The sequence below is a fragment of the Diplotaxodon limnothrissa genome, linkage group LG3 (genome assembly GCF_057381915.1).
Source record: "Diplotaxodon limnothrissa isolate DT_005_m linkage group LG3, D_limnothrissa_male_GT1.1, whole genome shotgun sequence".
NCBI lineage: Eukaryota > Metazoa > Chordata > Actinopteri > Cichliformes > Cichlidae > Diplotaxodon > Diplotaxodon limnothrissa.
In genome coordinates, this window is record NC_140598.1 from 53073808 (window position 1) to 53090613 (window position 16806).

The 16806-nt window shown below is 41.3% G+C and overlaps 1 protein-coding gene across 1 annotated transcript; it reads left to right on the forward strand.

Annotated features, from left to right (window-relative positions):
- The first annotated feature begins 1610 nt into the window (after positions 1-1610).
- On the forward strand, positions 1611-14640 carry LOC146636530 (cornifelin-like). Its single transcript, XM_085350875.1, has 5 exons — positions 1611-1639; positions 1959-2086; positions 12937-13047; positions 13641-13786; positions 14374-14640. Exons 2-5 carry the CDS (start codon positions 1960-1962, stop codon positions 14467-14469), a joined length of 480 nt encoding a protein of 159 aa, XP_085207001.1. The 5' UTR covers positions 1611-1639; position 1959; the 3' UTR covers positions 14470-14640.
- Positions 14641-16806: the final 2166 nt, after the last annotated feature.

Sequence of the window (16806 nt, forward strand, 5' to 3'; positions counted from 1 at the left end):
GAGGAAGCTAAGCAAAACCTAAACTGGAAAAAACTAACAAAACAAACCTGAAACTAGTGATGGGACGTTCTGTATCGAGGCTTCGAAGCTTGTGTCGAGTAATGAGGGGGCGTTTCCGCGATGCGCGTATCGAGGCTTGCTTCATTTATGGGAGGAGCTGAAAATCATGACGTCCGAAGCCTCGCTGCCCGGCTGTACCACGTGACTGGTTCAGGAAGCGGTTCGAACTTTGCCGCGAGATATGACAGAGATATAAACCCCTCAGACTTCATTCAAAATGTGGGTGTTTGATGGAGAGTTGCGGTTAGTGAGAGTTTGGAGACCGTTTGGAGGTTTATGAGAGTGAGGAGAGAAAGTCAGGAGAGAATGGAGCCAGCTAAGAAGAGGAGGATGTCCTCCCCTGTGTGGGAACATTTTGATCTTATTCCTCCCAACAAGGTATGTAAATTTCTACAGAAGATGTATTTTCATAATACTGCAATACAATTTATGTTGAGCTGTCGTTACTTTTGTACAAGTTGAAGTGTTTGCTATGTGCCAGGGAGCTGGGATATAACAACAACACCTCATCCATGCTTAGGCACTACAGAGCTTTGCATGAGAATAAGGGGAACACCGATTGTGGAGCAAGACCAGGTGAGCCATCAAATGCCATGATACTATAGCATGCAGTAATGTTACTAAATGATATAACAATATTATACAGCTGTTATAAGTTACGTGTGTGATATTTATATTTGTGCTTTATCTTTATTGTCTTTCCTCAGGAGAACAATCTCAAATAGATGAAGACCTGGTTAGCATGGTGATCGAGGACTCCCAGCCATTTAGCATTGTGGAGGACAAAGGATTCAAAAGATTTGTTAAATCATTCAATCCTAGCTATGTTCTCCCCACTAAAAAGGCCATAAAAGCAGTGGAAATTTAGTTTTCACAGAATAAAATGTGAACAGGCAGGACTGAGGCTCAAAGCCTCAGTGTGTAGCTGTCCATACCTCAACGTTACAAAAGCACAACCACTGTCCACACCCCAACCACACCTCACCTCACAGTAAATGATCATTTCCATTTTAAGCATTTCCAAATAATCATTTTCCATACTGCCAGTATAAATATACACAGTATGCTGCCATCACTACAATATACATGTTTTACACACTCCTTTAGTTGTTGACATTTACAGGCTGTGTGCAAAAGGCCACACTCTTCAAATTCATGCCAACTAATATTTTTACGTCCAGTAGATGTCCTACTAGAGCAAATGAAGCTTCAAGACGCTTTGCGCTGGGGGTGAACCAATTGGATGAAAAGCTTCAATGCTTCATGAAGCTTCATCTGCCCATCACTACCTGAAACATTAACTGGAGACCCGGGGAGAAAGACATAGGAACACGCAGGGTATGTAGTAGTATGAAGTACTATTTGTGCATCATTACAGTGATTGGTGTGGACTTCCCATCAGGCTCAGCCCTCCGCGGCTCATAAGTAATCCAAAATCATCTGGCAATCCAGTAAAACTTAGATGTGTGCGTACTCTCGGCACCTCCCCTTCCTGTTATTGGTCTGTGCTTAAATGCTGGTGCTTCCAAACGTTTTCTCTTGTTTTGAAAGCTCAGAGAACCAGAGAAGACAAAAGGAGGTAAGAAAAACATTTTACACTGATGAACAGCTTAAGAGAATCAGAAATCTTTGTAAAATCATGAATGTAATATGTGGTAACATGTTTCTGAGGAAGTCAGAGATAATAAATCTGTGCTTAAAACCGGTGTCAGCTCTTTTGTCTGGGCCGTACATAAATCATTTGTACAGCTGGCCAAAGGTATTTGTTGTCATTTATATGAACCAGGAATCATCCTGTTATAACATGGATCAAAACCAGTCTTTCACCTTTTTCATGTTGAATTTCTCTAACCAGACAACCACTACAGCATTTCAATCTGTGTGTGTGTTTCTTTCAGCATGGTGTTTCCTACAGGCACGGCTGTCCACAAGCAGCCCACCCAGGTGGTGACAGTCGGCAGGACCGTTGAAAACTCTGGCCAATGGAGCACCGACCTCTGTGATTGCTGCTCTGATATGGAGAGCTGTAAGTAAACTCAGGAAACCCTACAAACAGCAGTGATTTCTGCATGAGCGATCTCCTCAGACTTTGTTTGCAACAAGCTAATCGAGTGTTTGAAGTCAGTAAAAAATCAAGAATGAATGAACTATCTGAGACTACATGATAGCAATGATCATTTAGCAGCATTATGGAGTTTTTCATTATTTTACATTTTTCACCAGAAAACCAAGTTTTCGTAATTGGAGTGGAAATGTCTCAATACGTTGTGAGATGTGATGATTCATGTGCTGAGGTGTTTTTTCTTCTGTTCTCAAACTGATCTCCCTGAGGGAGCTCAGTCTGGGGGAGTTCTTTTTTCACCTCGTCTTTCGTCATGTTGTGGATTTTCCATTGTTATACCTCTCTGACCTGACCTTGGGATGAATAAAACGAATAAAGTATTATCAACCAATCAATCAATGAATCAATGAATCAATCATTCAATATATATTTATATAACACACACACACACACACACACACACACACACACACACATATATATATATATATATATATATATATATATATATATATATATATATATATATATATATGTATTAGAGATGTGCAAAGCAGCCGGTATTTCTATCTGTATTTGTATTTGTTGAGGAGGGACAAGTATTTGTATTTGTACTTTGAATACAATTCAAAATAGGCATAAAAATCCAGTCTTTTTGCATTACACTTCTAACAGGCGTTATAGTGTAAGTATTCTTTGATTATATCCATTATAATAATTATGGATATGCAAAATTATTTGATGTTTTTCTATAAATCCAGCAATAAACAAGTAACAAGGAACGTCATTGAAAAGAAAATAACATAACAGACATTGGCTGTTGTTACTTATGTTATTGCCAGATGGCTCAGCAGCAGTAACACTCTTCTTTTTGGTTCCCTAAATCCATGTGGGGAGTTTCAGCTAAGTTAATAAGTGACAACAAGCATTGTTTTAACCTTTTTAACCGGATGTTAACGTTACTCTATCAACAGCTTATTGTCTAAATGAGCGAGCTAACAGAGATACGTAAATTATTAACGACTGCAGGCGTTAATAGTGCAGTGTAATGGAATAATCACCTGATCTTCGCGAAAGTTATAAACTGCCTCCGGAAACCAGTTAAGGTACAAAAAAACCCGATCGTGATGCAGTTCAGTCTTTTTTCGCTCAGCCGAGTCGTCTCTATTGCTGTGTGGAGCAGCCTGTGTCAGTCACCTCTTTCACATGTCATTCACTCGTTCGGCCATGTACTGTGGTATCATAAGGAAAAAAAAAAGGAAAGCTTTTTCATATAAAGATTTTCCTTGTTCCCGAATACAAATATTTTTTTAAGTATTTGTTTGAAATAAGTATTCGTAAAAAACACGTTATTTGTACCTTTCCGAATACTGGGTTCTGTATACATATATATTAGGGGTGCAACGATACACAAAATTCACGGTTCGGTTCGGTTCGATACTTTGGTGTCACGGTTAGATATTTTTTCAATACAAAAAAAAATGTTCATGCCTTTTTAATTTGTCATTTATTAAAATTATAAATATATATTTTAACTCAAAAGTACAGTTTTTAAATTGAATGTTGCTGAAACAACAAAGTAATAAAAATAAATCTATCTGATTGAGGAATCACTCATCTTTGGAAAAGAGAGTTTATTACAGAGAAATGTCTCTTTCCAAAATAAAAGCTATACTATACGCTTCTTCTGGGCTATATTCTCAGCAGCATATTAAACATATCAGGTCCCCATAAGGAGAATCATGTGCTAACGGCTGTCTAAATGACTCGGGTAAAGTTTGTAGCATGCGTGCTTGTTGTTTTTTTTCTGCTTCCACTTGTCTTTGCACTAGGATGATGTCGGCGTAAATGTGCAGTCATATTCGTTGTGTTCCCACTAGTGCTTTCAGGTTAATCTCATTGAAATGACGTTAACGCCACAACACGGCAAATTTCCATTAACGAGCTACCGCGGATCGCCCCGTGCGTGGGGCGTTAACGAGCTAACTGCGCTAACACACTAGCTCCCACCCATGTAATTGAGCATTGCGTGGCACATCCAACATACTGTTTTACTTTAGTCCATGACGCGCTTACCTTCAGGGGCATACGTCACATGAAGACCAAAATAGTTCCAAACGCCAGATCTGAATGAGGGTGGGGAGGTTCAATTTGCCATGTTGCAAGGAGAGCTTAACTTCTGTCTCGCTTGCTTGCCCTGCGCTCAGTGAATCTGCGTTCGACTACTCCGCCTAGGCTGCACTGTCGAGTGCAGATCCACTGAGCGCTAAACACAGACAGCATCGTCAGAAGGAAAGTTGATAAAATAAATTAAAAATTTTGTATTGTTCGATATATATACGTACCGAACCGAAAACACTGTATCGAACGGTTCAATATCGATACGAGTATCGTTGCACCCCTAATATATATATATATATATATATATATATATATATATATATATATATATATATATATATATATATATAAAACACCCAGCACGCCCCTGCGGGCGGTTTATCCTTCAAGCTCGGGTCCTCTACCAGAGGCCTGGGAGCTTGAGGGTCCTGCGCAGTATCTTAGCTGTTCCCAGGACTGCGCTCTTCTGGACAGAGATCTCCGATGTTGTTCCTGGGATCTGCTGGAGCCACTCGCCTAGCTTGGGAGTCACTGCACCTAGTGCTCCGATTACCACGGGGACCACCGTTACCTTCACCCTCCACATCCTCTCGAGCTCTTCTCTGAGCCCTTGGTATTTCTCCAGCTTCTCGTGTTCCTTCTTCCTGATATTGCTGTCATTCGGAACCGCTACATCGATCACTACGGCCGTCTTCTTCTGTTTGTCTACCACCACTATGTCCGGTTGGTTAGCCACCACCATTTTGTCCGTCTGTATCTGGAAGTCCCACAGGATCTTAGCTCGGTCATTCTCCACCACCCTTGGGGGCATCTCCCATTTTGACCTCGGGACTTCCAGGTTATACTCGGCACAGATGTTCCTGTACACTATGCCGGCCACTTGGTTATGGCGTTCCATGTATGCCTTGCCTGCTAGCATCTTGCACCCTGCTGTTATGTGCTGGATTGTCTCTGGGGCATCTTTACACAGCCTGCACCTGGGGTCTTGCCTGGTGTGATAGACCCCAGCCTCTATGGATCTTGTGCTCAGAGCTTGTTCTTGTGCTGCCATGATTAGTGCCTCTGTGCTGTCTTTCAGTCCAGCTTTGTCCAGCCACTGGTAGGATTTCTGGATATCAGCCACCTCCTCTATCTGCCGGTGGTACATACCGTGCAGGGGCCTGTCCTTCCATGATGGTTCCTCGTCTCCCTCCTCTTTCTTGGGTTTCTGCTGCCTGAGGTATTCACTGAGCACTCGGTCAGTTGGGGCCATCTTCCTAATGTATTCTTGGATGTTCGTTGTCTCATCCTGGACTGTGGTGCTGACACTCACCAGTCCCCGGCCCCCTTCCTTCCGCTTAGCGTACAGCCTCAGGGTGCTGGATTTGGGGTGAAACCCTCCATGCATGGTAAGGAGCTTTCTTGTCTTTATGTCAGTGGCTTCTATCTCCTCCTTTGGCCAGCCTATTACCCCAGCAGGGTACCTGATCACGGGCAGGGCGTACGTGTAGATGGCCCGGATCTTGTTCTTACCATTCAGCTGACTCCTCAGGACTTGCCTGACCCTCTGCAGGTACTTGGTGGTTGCAGCTTTTCTAGCGGCCTCTTCATGGTTCCCATTCGCCTGTGGGATCCCCAAGTACTTGTAACTGTCCTCTATGTCTGCAATGTTGCCTTCTGGTAGTTCAATCCCCTCAGTTCTGACTACCTTCCCTCTCTTTGTTACCATCCGACTACACTTCTCCAGTCCGAACGACATTCCAATGTCATTGCTGTATAGCCTGGTAGTGTGGATCAGTGAATCGATGTCTCGTTCACTCTTGGCATACAGCTTGATGTCATCCATGTACAGGAGGTGGCTGACAACTGCTCCGTTCTGTAGTCGGTATCCGTAGCCAGTCTTGTTAATGATCTCACTGAGGGGGTTCAGGCCTATGCAGAACAGCAGTGGGGACAGAGCATCTCCTTGGTAGATCCCGCACTTGATGGTGACTTGTGCTATGGGCTTGGAGTTGGCCTCTAGTGTTGTACGCCACATCCCCATTGAGTTCCTGATGAAGGCTCTTAGGGTCCCATTGATCTTGTACAATTCTAGGCATTCCAGTATCCAGCTGTGGGGCATTGAGTCATAGGCCTTCTTGTAATCAATCCAGGCAGTGCACAGGTTGGTCAGTCTGGTCTTGCAGTCTCGGCTGATTGTTCTGTCTACCAGTAGCTGGTGTTTTGCGCCTCTGGTATTCTTGCCAATTCCTTTCTGTGTCCCGCTCATGTATTGACCCATGTGCCTGTTCATCTTAGCCGATATGATGCCTGACAGGAGCTTCCATGTAGTACTGAGGCAGGTTATTGGTCGGTAGTTGGAGGGGACCGGTCCCTTCTTGGGGTCCTTGGGGATCAGGACCGTCCGGCCTTCAGTTAGCCATTCCGGGTGTCTCTCGTTAACTAGCAGCTGGTTCATTTGTGCTGCCAGACGCTCGTGGAGTGCAGTCAGCTTCTTCAGCCAGTAGGCGTGAACCATGTCGGGCCCTGGTGCTGTCCAACTCTTCATACTGGAGACCCTTTCTTGGATATCTGCCACTGTGATGGTTACTGGACCCTGTTCAGGGAGGTCGCTGTGGTCAGCCCTCAGATCCTCTAGCCACTGAGCATTGCCGTTATGGGTTGCATCCTTCTCCCATATGCTCTTCCAGTATTGCTCCGTCTCCAGCCTTGGTGGTGCTGTTCTCTTATTGTTCCCTTGCCACTGAGAGTACACCTTTGCTGGTTCTGTGGAGAACAGCTGGTTTATTCTCCTGCCTTCTATCTCTCTGGTGTACCTCCTCAAGCGGCTGGCCAAGGCTGTGAGTCTTTGCTTGGCAGTTTCCAAGGCCTCAGGACAGCTTGCTGTATTTCTTAGGCACCTTATTTGTCGCACCTTTCTGCAACTCCGTTAGTTGGCTAACCTCCCTCTATATATATATATATATATATATATATATATATAGTGATCGATGTAGCGGTTCCGAATGACAGCAATATCAGGAAGAAGGAACACGAGAAGCTGGAGAAATACCGAGGGCTCAGAGAAGAGCTCAAGAGGATGTGGAGGGTGAAGGTAACGGTGGTTTCCGTGGTAATCGGAGCACTAGGTGACTCCCAAGCTAGGCGAGTGGCTCCAGCAGATCCCGGGAATAACATCGGAGATCTCTGTCCAGAAGAGCGCAGTCCTGGGAACAGCTAAGATACTGCGCAGGACCCTCAAGCTCCCAGGCCTCTGGTATATATATATATATATATATATATATATATATATATATATATATATATATATATATATATATATATATATATTTATATATATGTATGTATATTAGGGGTGCAACAATACTCGTACTTGGACGTACACAACAATAAAGCCTTGACTGTCTTTATAAGGGTAAACACTCATTTTTTGCCTTCTTCTTTTCGTCTGGTGAGTTGTTCAGACAAAATCAACCAACAAATGGTCAGAATTATAGATAATTGAGAAAACAGGAATTAAATCCCCCCCCCCCAAAAAAAAAAACAACAACAAAAAAAACAAACTCAATAAAAATGTTTGAGGTTTAGTCTTCCTACTGTTCTATGCATTTGTAATAGTTGTGTCCAAGAGGTAAGGAAGAAAAGTTTAAGAAGTTCTTGGGAATATTGTCTCCAGATTTTTACAGACCCAAAATGGGACCTAAAATTCCCAAACTGTAAAACAATGCTTAACCTTTCACATGAGGCATACTGAGTGTCAGCTAAGCAATGGAAACTGAGGCTACAATTTGATATTCTGGTGTGACGAGTCTCGATTTCTGCAAAAACATTCAGATGTTAGGGTCAGTGTTTGCTGTAAACATGAAAATATCAACAGTTCAGGCTGGTGATGGCGCGATGATGCTGGTGATATTTTTAGGCACACTTTGGGTCCCTTAGTACTAACTAGCACGCTAGTATTTAGGACTAGCATCATTTAAACACCAGAGCCTAACTGACCATTGTTATGAGCATTGTTATCACCTCCACTGACTAAGTGACTAAGTGATGATAGAAATATAACACAGAATTCAACAACAAGTATAGCTGTATGTGAATTTGCTGAAGCTAATCTTTGTAGGAGCAAAGATATATTTCATTCGATGTAACAAATATACATATTTTGTTTGATGTAGTGAATAAGCAGAAAAGTTTCAAATTAAAATGTGTTGATTCTGAATACTGAAGTGTCATCTGAGTTGCTGAGTTAGGCAACCGGATGTGTGAGCCATAGGGCATCTGCTCAAGAGAAGGACAGAGAGATGATAAAATCACGGAAAACTATATATAGTTGTGATCGGACGTTTGTATCCACTCATCATTGGTCATTGGTCAAGGCCAAAATCACTCATTGGTGATTTTGGTCTTTTAATTATTTCATGCACTGTTCTTTTTCCAGCATAGAATAATTGCACAGCACACATCTTTGATGACTTTGAAAACTAAAAGTTGTGTGCATAAATTTTAATTTATTTTTCTACATGTCTTTTGACCTAACAAGATTGAGGCCTGTCAACTTCTTGTTGGTGATGATGATTGACTACAAGTGCAGCATAAAAGCATTTGGACTGACCAATACTTTGAAAAAAAGTAAAGCCCAAGAAAATCAGTGAAGATCTAAGAAGACAAGTTGTAGATTTACACAAGTTGATTGTTCATATAAGAGGGCAAAATAAAGAAAGCGATTCTTCTCGTGTAGATTTTTTCTTCTTTTATGAGCTACAGCTCTCACTGCTGTTACTGACAGTTTCTCAACTAGTGTGTGATCAACATCTACATTTCTGAGTAAATATTAGGAGGTATTTCAGGGTTTAAAGCATGTGATTTCTTGGCCAGCATCATCTGCCTGATTCCAAGTACAAATTTCGTAAGTCATGCCATAAACGGAGTTTGCAGATTTCTTGCTTCCTCATTTTCATGTTGCCGATGTGCATGTTACACAGATGTTACAACAGACAGTTTCTCATCATATTGTGTATTAGAAACATTCAGGTTACTATAGACAAGTTTATTGAGCTTTTACCCTCTTTGATAATTATTTGTTACATTTTTGTGGTATTTTCTTGTTATGAATTCTGAACAAGTTAGTACATTTCAAACAGGCATTTGGGATCAAAATTTTTTAGAGATTCAGAACAGTTCCCTTTTTGAGGATTGGTTTCTCTTTTTTTTGTTTTTCTCAGTGTCTTAAGATCCTCTTTTCCAAAACTCAAACTCAAAAGAAACATAAAAAATAAAACAGAATACGATTTTTGATTTTTTGTAGAGCAAGTCCAAGTGGAACTGATATGGAGGATCGATAGGCAGGCAGACTAACAATTCCAAGGAAATGATCTACTGGTGCACAATTCCCATCCCTAGACAGGACTATTTATACACATCCAGTACGATTGATCACCTGTTGCAAAAATGGTAGAGTTTATTCTTACATGGTTACACCGTGCAACAGATTGCAACTACCTGCGATTTTATTGGTTTTATTGACGTTTGATCTCACCTTGTAATTCATTGTGATACCCGTGCAACCCATGCAAGACATACACTAGTTATGTACCATATTGTCTGAGCCAAAAACTTAAAGAAGCAGCTTTGACAGCACGGCACTGCCTGTGAAATCAACTAAAGACACAAGCTAGCTCATTAGCAGCTAAAAATGGCATCTTGTTTGTTTAATTAAAGTGCCAACATGTCTTGTTTCTTTAATCATTTAATCATCTTCAATAATTTTCCTTACAAATGTGACACTATTTAAGGGGAACTAACAGCAATATAAGATTTATTCTCCATTAAAGAAAACAGACATTCCTCCAGTCATAACAAGTATCATCGGTGCACCTACTAAACCTCAGGTTGTCCTAGATGTGTCCATTGGAGTGTGAATGTTGGACAAGGTGCTATGGAATAGTAAAAAGCAGTGTATGGATGTGTGTGTGTGGTAAAGAAACGCTCTGACACGCACACACACACACACTCATGTACAGTACAGATACCTGAAGTACAGTAATGAAGTATTTGTACTTCGTTACTTCCAGTGTTGGGTGTAACGCATAACACGTTACTGTAATTAAATTACTTTTCCACTGAAAAAGTAGAGTAACTGATTACTGTTCATTTTTAGGTATTTTAATTACAGTTACTTACAAAGTACTTGCGTTACATTGTAAAATAATCAAACTCGCTGAATATCATTAATTAATTATTCAATAATTTGTCTTCTAAAGGTAAAAGTAAACTCTGCCGCTTTAACATCGCTGTAGTGCAGCTGCATGTCATTTCGTGCCAGTTTGCTGCATAGTCGTATTCTAAAGATGTCGGACTCGGCTGAAGCGAGTGGCTGTTTTATGAAATGGACATATTCCCGTCTCTTCACTTTTGTGAAACAAGCAGACAAGAACATTACAGTAATATGTAAAAACTATCGGCTGCTGTTAATAGCACGAGTAATCTACTGAAGCGCCTGACACGAGAGCATAGACGAACACTTCTGAGTGATCCTTGTTCATCATCCATGGATAACACCGCGGCAACTCCTGCTAAGCAGGCAAAGCTTGATTTTACTTCAGCAGCACAGAAAGCGTCTGAAGGCGAGCTTAAAAAATGATTGCAGGCTACATTGTGGAAGAGCTGCTACCGCTGCGTACTGTAGAGTCTACGTCTTTTAAAAAAAATTATTTATTATTTAAAGAGTTTAATTTCTATTGTTTGTCCACTCAAGGTTTATAGGGATTTAAAAAAGTATTTAGTTAAATTACTTATTGAGTAATTAAGTTACTTTTCAGACACAGTAATTAGATAATATTGATTAAGTAATTAGTAATTAATTACTTTTTAAAAGTAACTTACTCAACACTGGTTACTTCCCACCTCTTGTGTCAAGACTGATAGAATAAGTCTTGTTGCTGCTCACTGGTTAAGCAGTGTTTCCATTTCACAGCACTGAAGCAGAGACCCAGTGAACTCTTGACCCTTCATCGTAGCAGTTACTGGAAAGTCATTAGAGGAACTGTGTGGAATTTCCTTCAGGCTCAGCCCTCTGCAGTTCACGAGCAACCGAAAAACATCTGACAATCCACCACTCACTACAATACTTGCCTTACTTGTGCTTTATTAACATAATGATAAAATAATATCAGTAGATGGGAATACAAACTTTAAAAAAAATCTAATTATACTGAGCTTGAAGCTGAAGAAAAGAAGGAAACTAAAAAGTATTTCTATTTACCGTTGTCCACATTGTAGAGGGTGACTTTTCCTCTAAACAGGAGAATGTGTCAGTCAGTCAGATGAGCAGTCCTTACCTTTAAATCTACCCTCTCTTCTTCCTCTCTCTGTTTGTGAGCTGATAGTAACACTGCATTTAAAATGACCTGACACTTAAAAAACGTCACTCCCTTTATGTTCGCTCCTCTTCAGTACCACAAGCTAGATGCTGAAGTACCACAACTTACAGACACCTGCAGTTGTTCCGGTGTTGTGCAAAAACAAAACAAACACAGTCCCACTTTTAACCCCAGACTTTGGCACAGTCATCTCTTTTTACGTGACATCCTCTGGCGGTTAATAAACAGCCTGCCATATGTTTCTGTTTAGGCTGAAATTAGTTTCATGTTTGGAGCCTTACAATGACAGAACTGCATTAAGCAAACGTAACAAGCCTTTTTACAAAATGTAAGGAGTACAAAGTACAGATATTTGTAGTACAAAATAGTCAGAAAAAAAAGCAACCCAAAAACATCTGCCAGTACAATACAAATTAGGAGTGTGTGTGCGTATCTCGGCACCTCCCCTTCCTGTTATTGGCCTGTGCTTAAATGCTGGTGTTTCCTAACGTTTTCTGTTGTTTTGAAAGCTCAGAGAACCAGCAAAAGTAACAAGCCTTTTTACACAATGGAGTAGAAAGTACAGATATTTGTAGTAAAAAGTAATCACTAAAAAAACACTACTTAAGTACAGTACAGATACCTGAAGTACAGTAATGAAGTATTTGTACTTTGTTACTTTCCACCTCTGGTGTCAAGTGTGTTTGGATTGACAGCAGAAGTACTGATGGATTCATAGAATAAGTCTTGTTGCTGCTCATCGGTTAAGCAGTGTGTTTTCCTTTCACAGCACTGAAGCAGGGGCTCAGTGAATTCCTAAACATTCGTCATAGCAGTTACTGTGTGTGTGGACTTCCCATCAGGCTCAGCCCTCCGCGGCTCATAAGTAATCCAAAATCATCTGGCAATCCAGTAAAACTTAGATGTGTGCGTACTCTCGGCACCTCCCCTTCCTGTTATTGGTCTGTGCTTAAATGCTGGTGTTTCCAAACTTTTTCTCTTGTTTTGAAAGCTCAGAGAACCAGAGAAGACAAAAGAAGGTAAGAAAAACATTTTACACTGATGAACAGCTTAAGAGAATCAGAAATCTTTGTGAAAGCATGAATGTAATACGTGGTAACATTTTTCTGAGGAAGTCAGAGATAATAAATCTGTGCATAAAAACGGTGTCAGCTCTTTTGTCTGGGCCGTACATAAATCATTTGTACAGCTGGCCCAAGATATTTGTTGTCATCCTGTTATACTTATAACATGTATCAAAATCAATCTTTTACCTTTTTCATAATCTAGCATTAAATTTCTCTTTTCACAAGATAACCACTACAGCGTTTCAATCTGTGTCTGTGTTTCCTACAGGCATGGCCGTCCACCAGCAGCCCATCCAGGTGGTGACAGTCATCAGGACCATTGAAAACTCTGGCCAATGGAGCACCGACCTCTGTGATTGCTGCTCTGATATGGAGACCTGTAAGTAAACTCAGGAAACCCTACAAACAGCAGTGATTTCTGCATGAACGATCTCCTCAGACTTTGTTTGCAACAAGCTAACCGAGTGTTTAAAGTCAGTAAAACATCAAGAATAAATGAACTATCTGAGACTACATGATAGCAATGATCATTTAGTAGCATTATGGAGTTTTTCATTATTTTACATTTTTCACCAGAAAACTGACTTTTCGTAATTGGAGTGGAAATGTCTCAAATGTTCAACTTAAACTTAATGACTCCTTTTATGATAGCATAGAAAATCAGACTTAGAGTGTCCCAAATATATTTTTTTACTATCAATAAATAATAACAACAACAACAACAACAATAATAATAATAATAATAATAATAATAATAATAATAATAATAATAATAATAATAATAATAACAATAAAATAGAAGTCCAGTCTCTCTGTGGTTGGATTCAGGGAAAGTTGATATAGCAAAAATTCTAAGTTTTTTTGCTCCCCTGGAACATCCAGGTTGGTTGGTTTGTTGTAGTTAATAAAAAAATAGTAAATAATATATATACATAAATATTTATTTATATATGTATATATTTCTCCCCAAAGGTTGCTGTGGCCTTTGCTGTTTCCCCTGCATGCAGTGTGATGCAGCCAATAAACATGGATGGTGCTGTGCAATGCCACTCCTGGACGTTTGTGGTGTGGTGTCCTGCTTACTCCGTCAGTCTATCAGAGAGCGCCACAACATCTATGTAAGGCTGGGTTAGAGATGGAGGATATTGTTACAAACTACATTTAAAAGATAGATGCGGTCACTAGAGGAAGTGCACTTTTATAACTTCTGCACTGGCTTCATTTTTAAGCCCTGGAGGTTTCTGCTTGTAAAATGAACTAACATAACATCTAAATGTAAATTTTATGAGATTCAAAAAATGCACACAAATTGTGCTTTGTGCAGATCCTTCTCACTCACCCTCACCTCTCATGGTCAAACTGAGATAAAGTAACCACATCATGCAGTGCCATCATAAAAGTGACCTGGATAAAACTTGTGGTATTTTGCAAACCGTAGAGTTTATAATGGAGAAGCTTGAGTTGAGAAAGAGGAAGTGTAAAGTTCTTCAAATCTGAACTCTCTTGCCCTCACTGTGGGGGAAAAAGCTGCGGCTTCTTGTTTTGACAAACTCTCAGATATTTGGTTACCCAGCTCTACACAGGGACACAGCTGCCGGATGAGGGGATGACAACACCCCACTAAACTTTTATGTCTGAGGGGTAACAACAGTAACTCCTGCTGCTTCATCCTCTGTCTATCTGCTTCTTCTTCTCCATCCTGCAGGGCTCGTTCACTGATGACTGCTGTAAGGTGTGCTTTTGTTACCCGTGTGTTTGGTGCCAGATGCATCGTGAGCTGAAGCTCAGGCAATACCATTAGCCCGCCACCTCGACTGTGATCAGCACGCAAGTCGTCTGTGGATATGATGCAAACGTTTTGGCTGTGTGATGAGAGCTTATGTCACTGCTGAACCAAAGTGCTTTAAATCTGTTGTCATATAATATGTTGAACGCCTATGTGACTTTTTCAGGCCAATAAAATCCTTTAATTCTATGCAACATCATGTGTGAGATTAATTGTCCTCTTCTGCAGAGTTGAGTTTAACCAGTGTTCAGATAAAGACTTGTCATATTCATTAATTGTTAACTTTGATAGGATACAGAGAAGGACATTGTAAGGTCACACTGTCCATTCATATAACTTTTCACAGTATTATAATATTTGTAAATGAAATACAGTGGCTTGCAAAAGTATTCGGCCCCCTTGAACTTTCCACATTTTGTCACATTACAGCCACAAACATGAATCAATTTTATTGGAATTCCACGTGAAAGACCAACACAAAGTGGTGCACACGTGAAAAGTGGAACGAAAATCATACATGATTCCAAACATTTTTTACAAATAAATAACTGAAAAGTGGGGTGTGCGTAATTATTCAGCCCCCTGAGTCAATACTTTGTAGAACCACCTTTTGCTGCAATTACAGCTGCCAGTCTTTTAGGGTATGTCTCTACCAGCTTTCCACATCTAGAGACTGAAATCCTTGCCCATTCTTCTTTGCAAAACAGCTCCGGCTCAGTCAGATTAGATGGACAGCGTTTGTGAACAGCAGTTGTCAGATCTTGCCACAGATTCTCGATTGGATTTAGATCTGGACTTTGACTCGGCCATTCTAACACATGGATATGTGTTAGCCACCTGGCCTGGAGCCCAGTTAGCCACCCGGCCCGGAGCCCAGTTAGCCACCTGGCCTGTAGTTCAGTCGCCAACTCCACTACCATTTTCACCTCAACTTCAGTCGCCCCCTGTTCAGTTTTCTGTGTCGTCGCTAGCCCAGTCCCCTGTTCAGTTGCCGCTAGCTCAGTCTTCACCTCCACCACAATCTGCCCTGCTACCTTTAGCTCAGTCTTCAGCCCCGTCAGCCACTCAGCCACTATCACAATCAGAATCACTACAACCTTTGTTACAGTCCATAACTCAGTCAGTACCTGAGTTAGTAGCGCAGTCATTAGCTTTGTCACCAGTTCAGACTCCAGTGTTGTCACCCATCCAGTCAGTCACTCATCTACACCTTTAGCCAGGGACCTCAACGCCTTCTGGCCATGCATCAGCTCCTGCTGGAAGCTCGAGTGAGCCAATCCAGCATTTCGTGGCTCCCACGCCGCTGTCTGTCTCAGCTGGCAGTTCAGGAGAACTGATTCAGCAGTCTGCCTCTGCGTCCAGTCGTCTTGTGTTTTAGTTGGGGGTTCAGGAGAACCCGGCCAGCATCAAGCCACGTCAGCTGGGGGTTCTGGAGAACCCGGGGCCATCTGCTGCACTGGTTGGGGTGAGGGGAGGAACACAGGAAAAAAGACATGCTGTGGAAGAGAGCCAGAGATTAAAAATAAGTAATGATTCAATTCATAGAGGTCTATTAAGGATATATAAAGTTGGGTTTCATCGGCTTTTGGTCTATATGAGTAACTTATCATGACCAAACATTTGATGATTGTCTTTGCATCATTCAAGCAAAACTTAAATTTTATTAAGGGTCACACACATCAACCATAACATGCCAGCTGATGTGAACCTGATCAGATGTTGTGGTTTTGAAAACACAGAAGCTCTTTTTGCTGTTACATGATGTTACTTATAAGTAACAGATTACACCAGTAAGTAGCAGACAGGTCTGGCCCGAATCTGGTGTCAAGCCGGCACTGCTGGCTGACTTGTGGCATGGTAAGTGGTATGTCATCCAGATACGGGCCAGGCCCGGCGTAGATGGCACTGTTTATGCGGTGGCATGCCACATCTGGCCCAATTGTGGTTTGGTTTATGTGGCCCAGGCTCATAGAAAACAGGTCTGAGTAACTGGTGTCATGGCAGGGTGTATGTCAACCAGATGTGGGCCAGTTCTGGCAATGATGCCCCTATTTATGTTCCTATTTTGCTACTTTAGTTTGAAGACCCAAATGCCATGTTGCAATCCAATACTGCTATGGTAGCCAATGCTTCAAATGCAGGTTTGTGAGTGTACACTTTATCCAAAACCTAGTGAGGGCTTACTCATGTGTACCACTGGTTGGCTGTAGCTCAGGAGGTAGAGCAGGTCACCTCCTGACTGGAAGATTTGTGGTTCGATCCCTGGCTTCTCTACTCTGCATGTCAAAAGTGTCAATGTAGTTAAGAAGTGTGCAATTTAGAGAAAGTGTGTGACTGATTGAATGTGGCTTG

Excerpts from the sequence above, each read along its gene's own strand:
- LOC146636530 (XM_085350875.1), top strand. The coding sequence starts at position 1,960 with ATGGTGTTTCCTACAGGCACGGCTGTCCACAAGCAGCCCACCCAGGTG. Across the intron at positions 2,087-12,936 it reads CTGCTCTGATATGGAGAGCT|GCATGGCCGTCCACCAGCAG; the intron begins GTAAGTAAACTC and ends TGTTTCCTACAG. Across the intron at positions 13,048-13,640 it reads CTGCTCTGATATGGAGACCT|GTTGCTGTGGCCTTTGCTGT; the intron begins GTAAGTAAACTC and ends TTCTCCCCAAAG.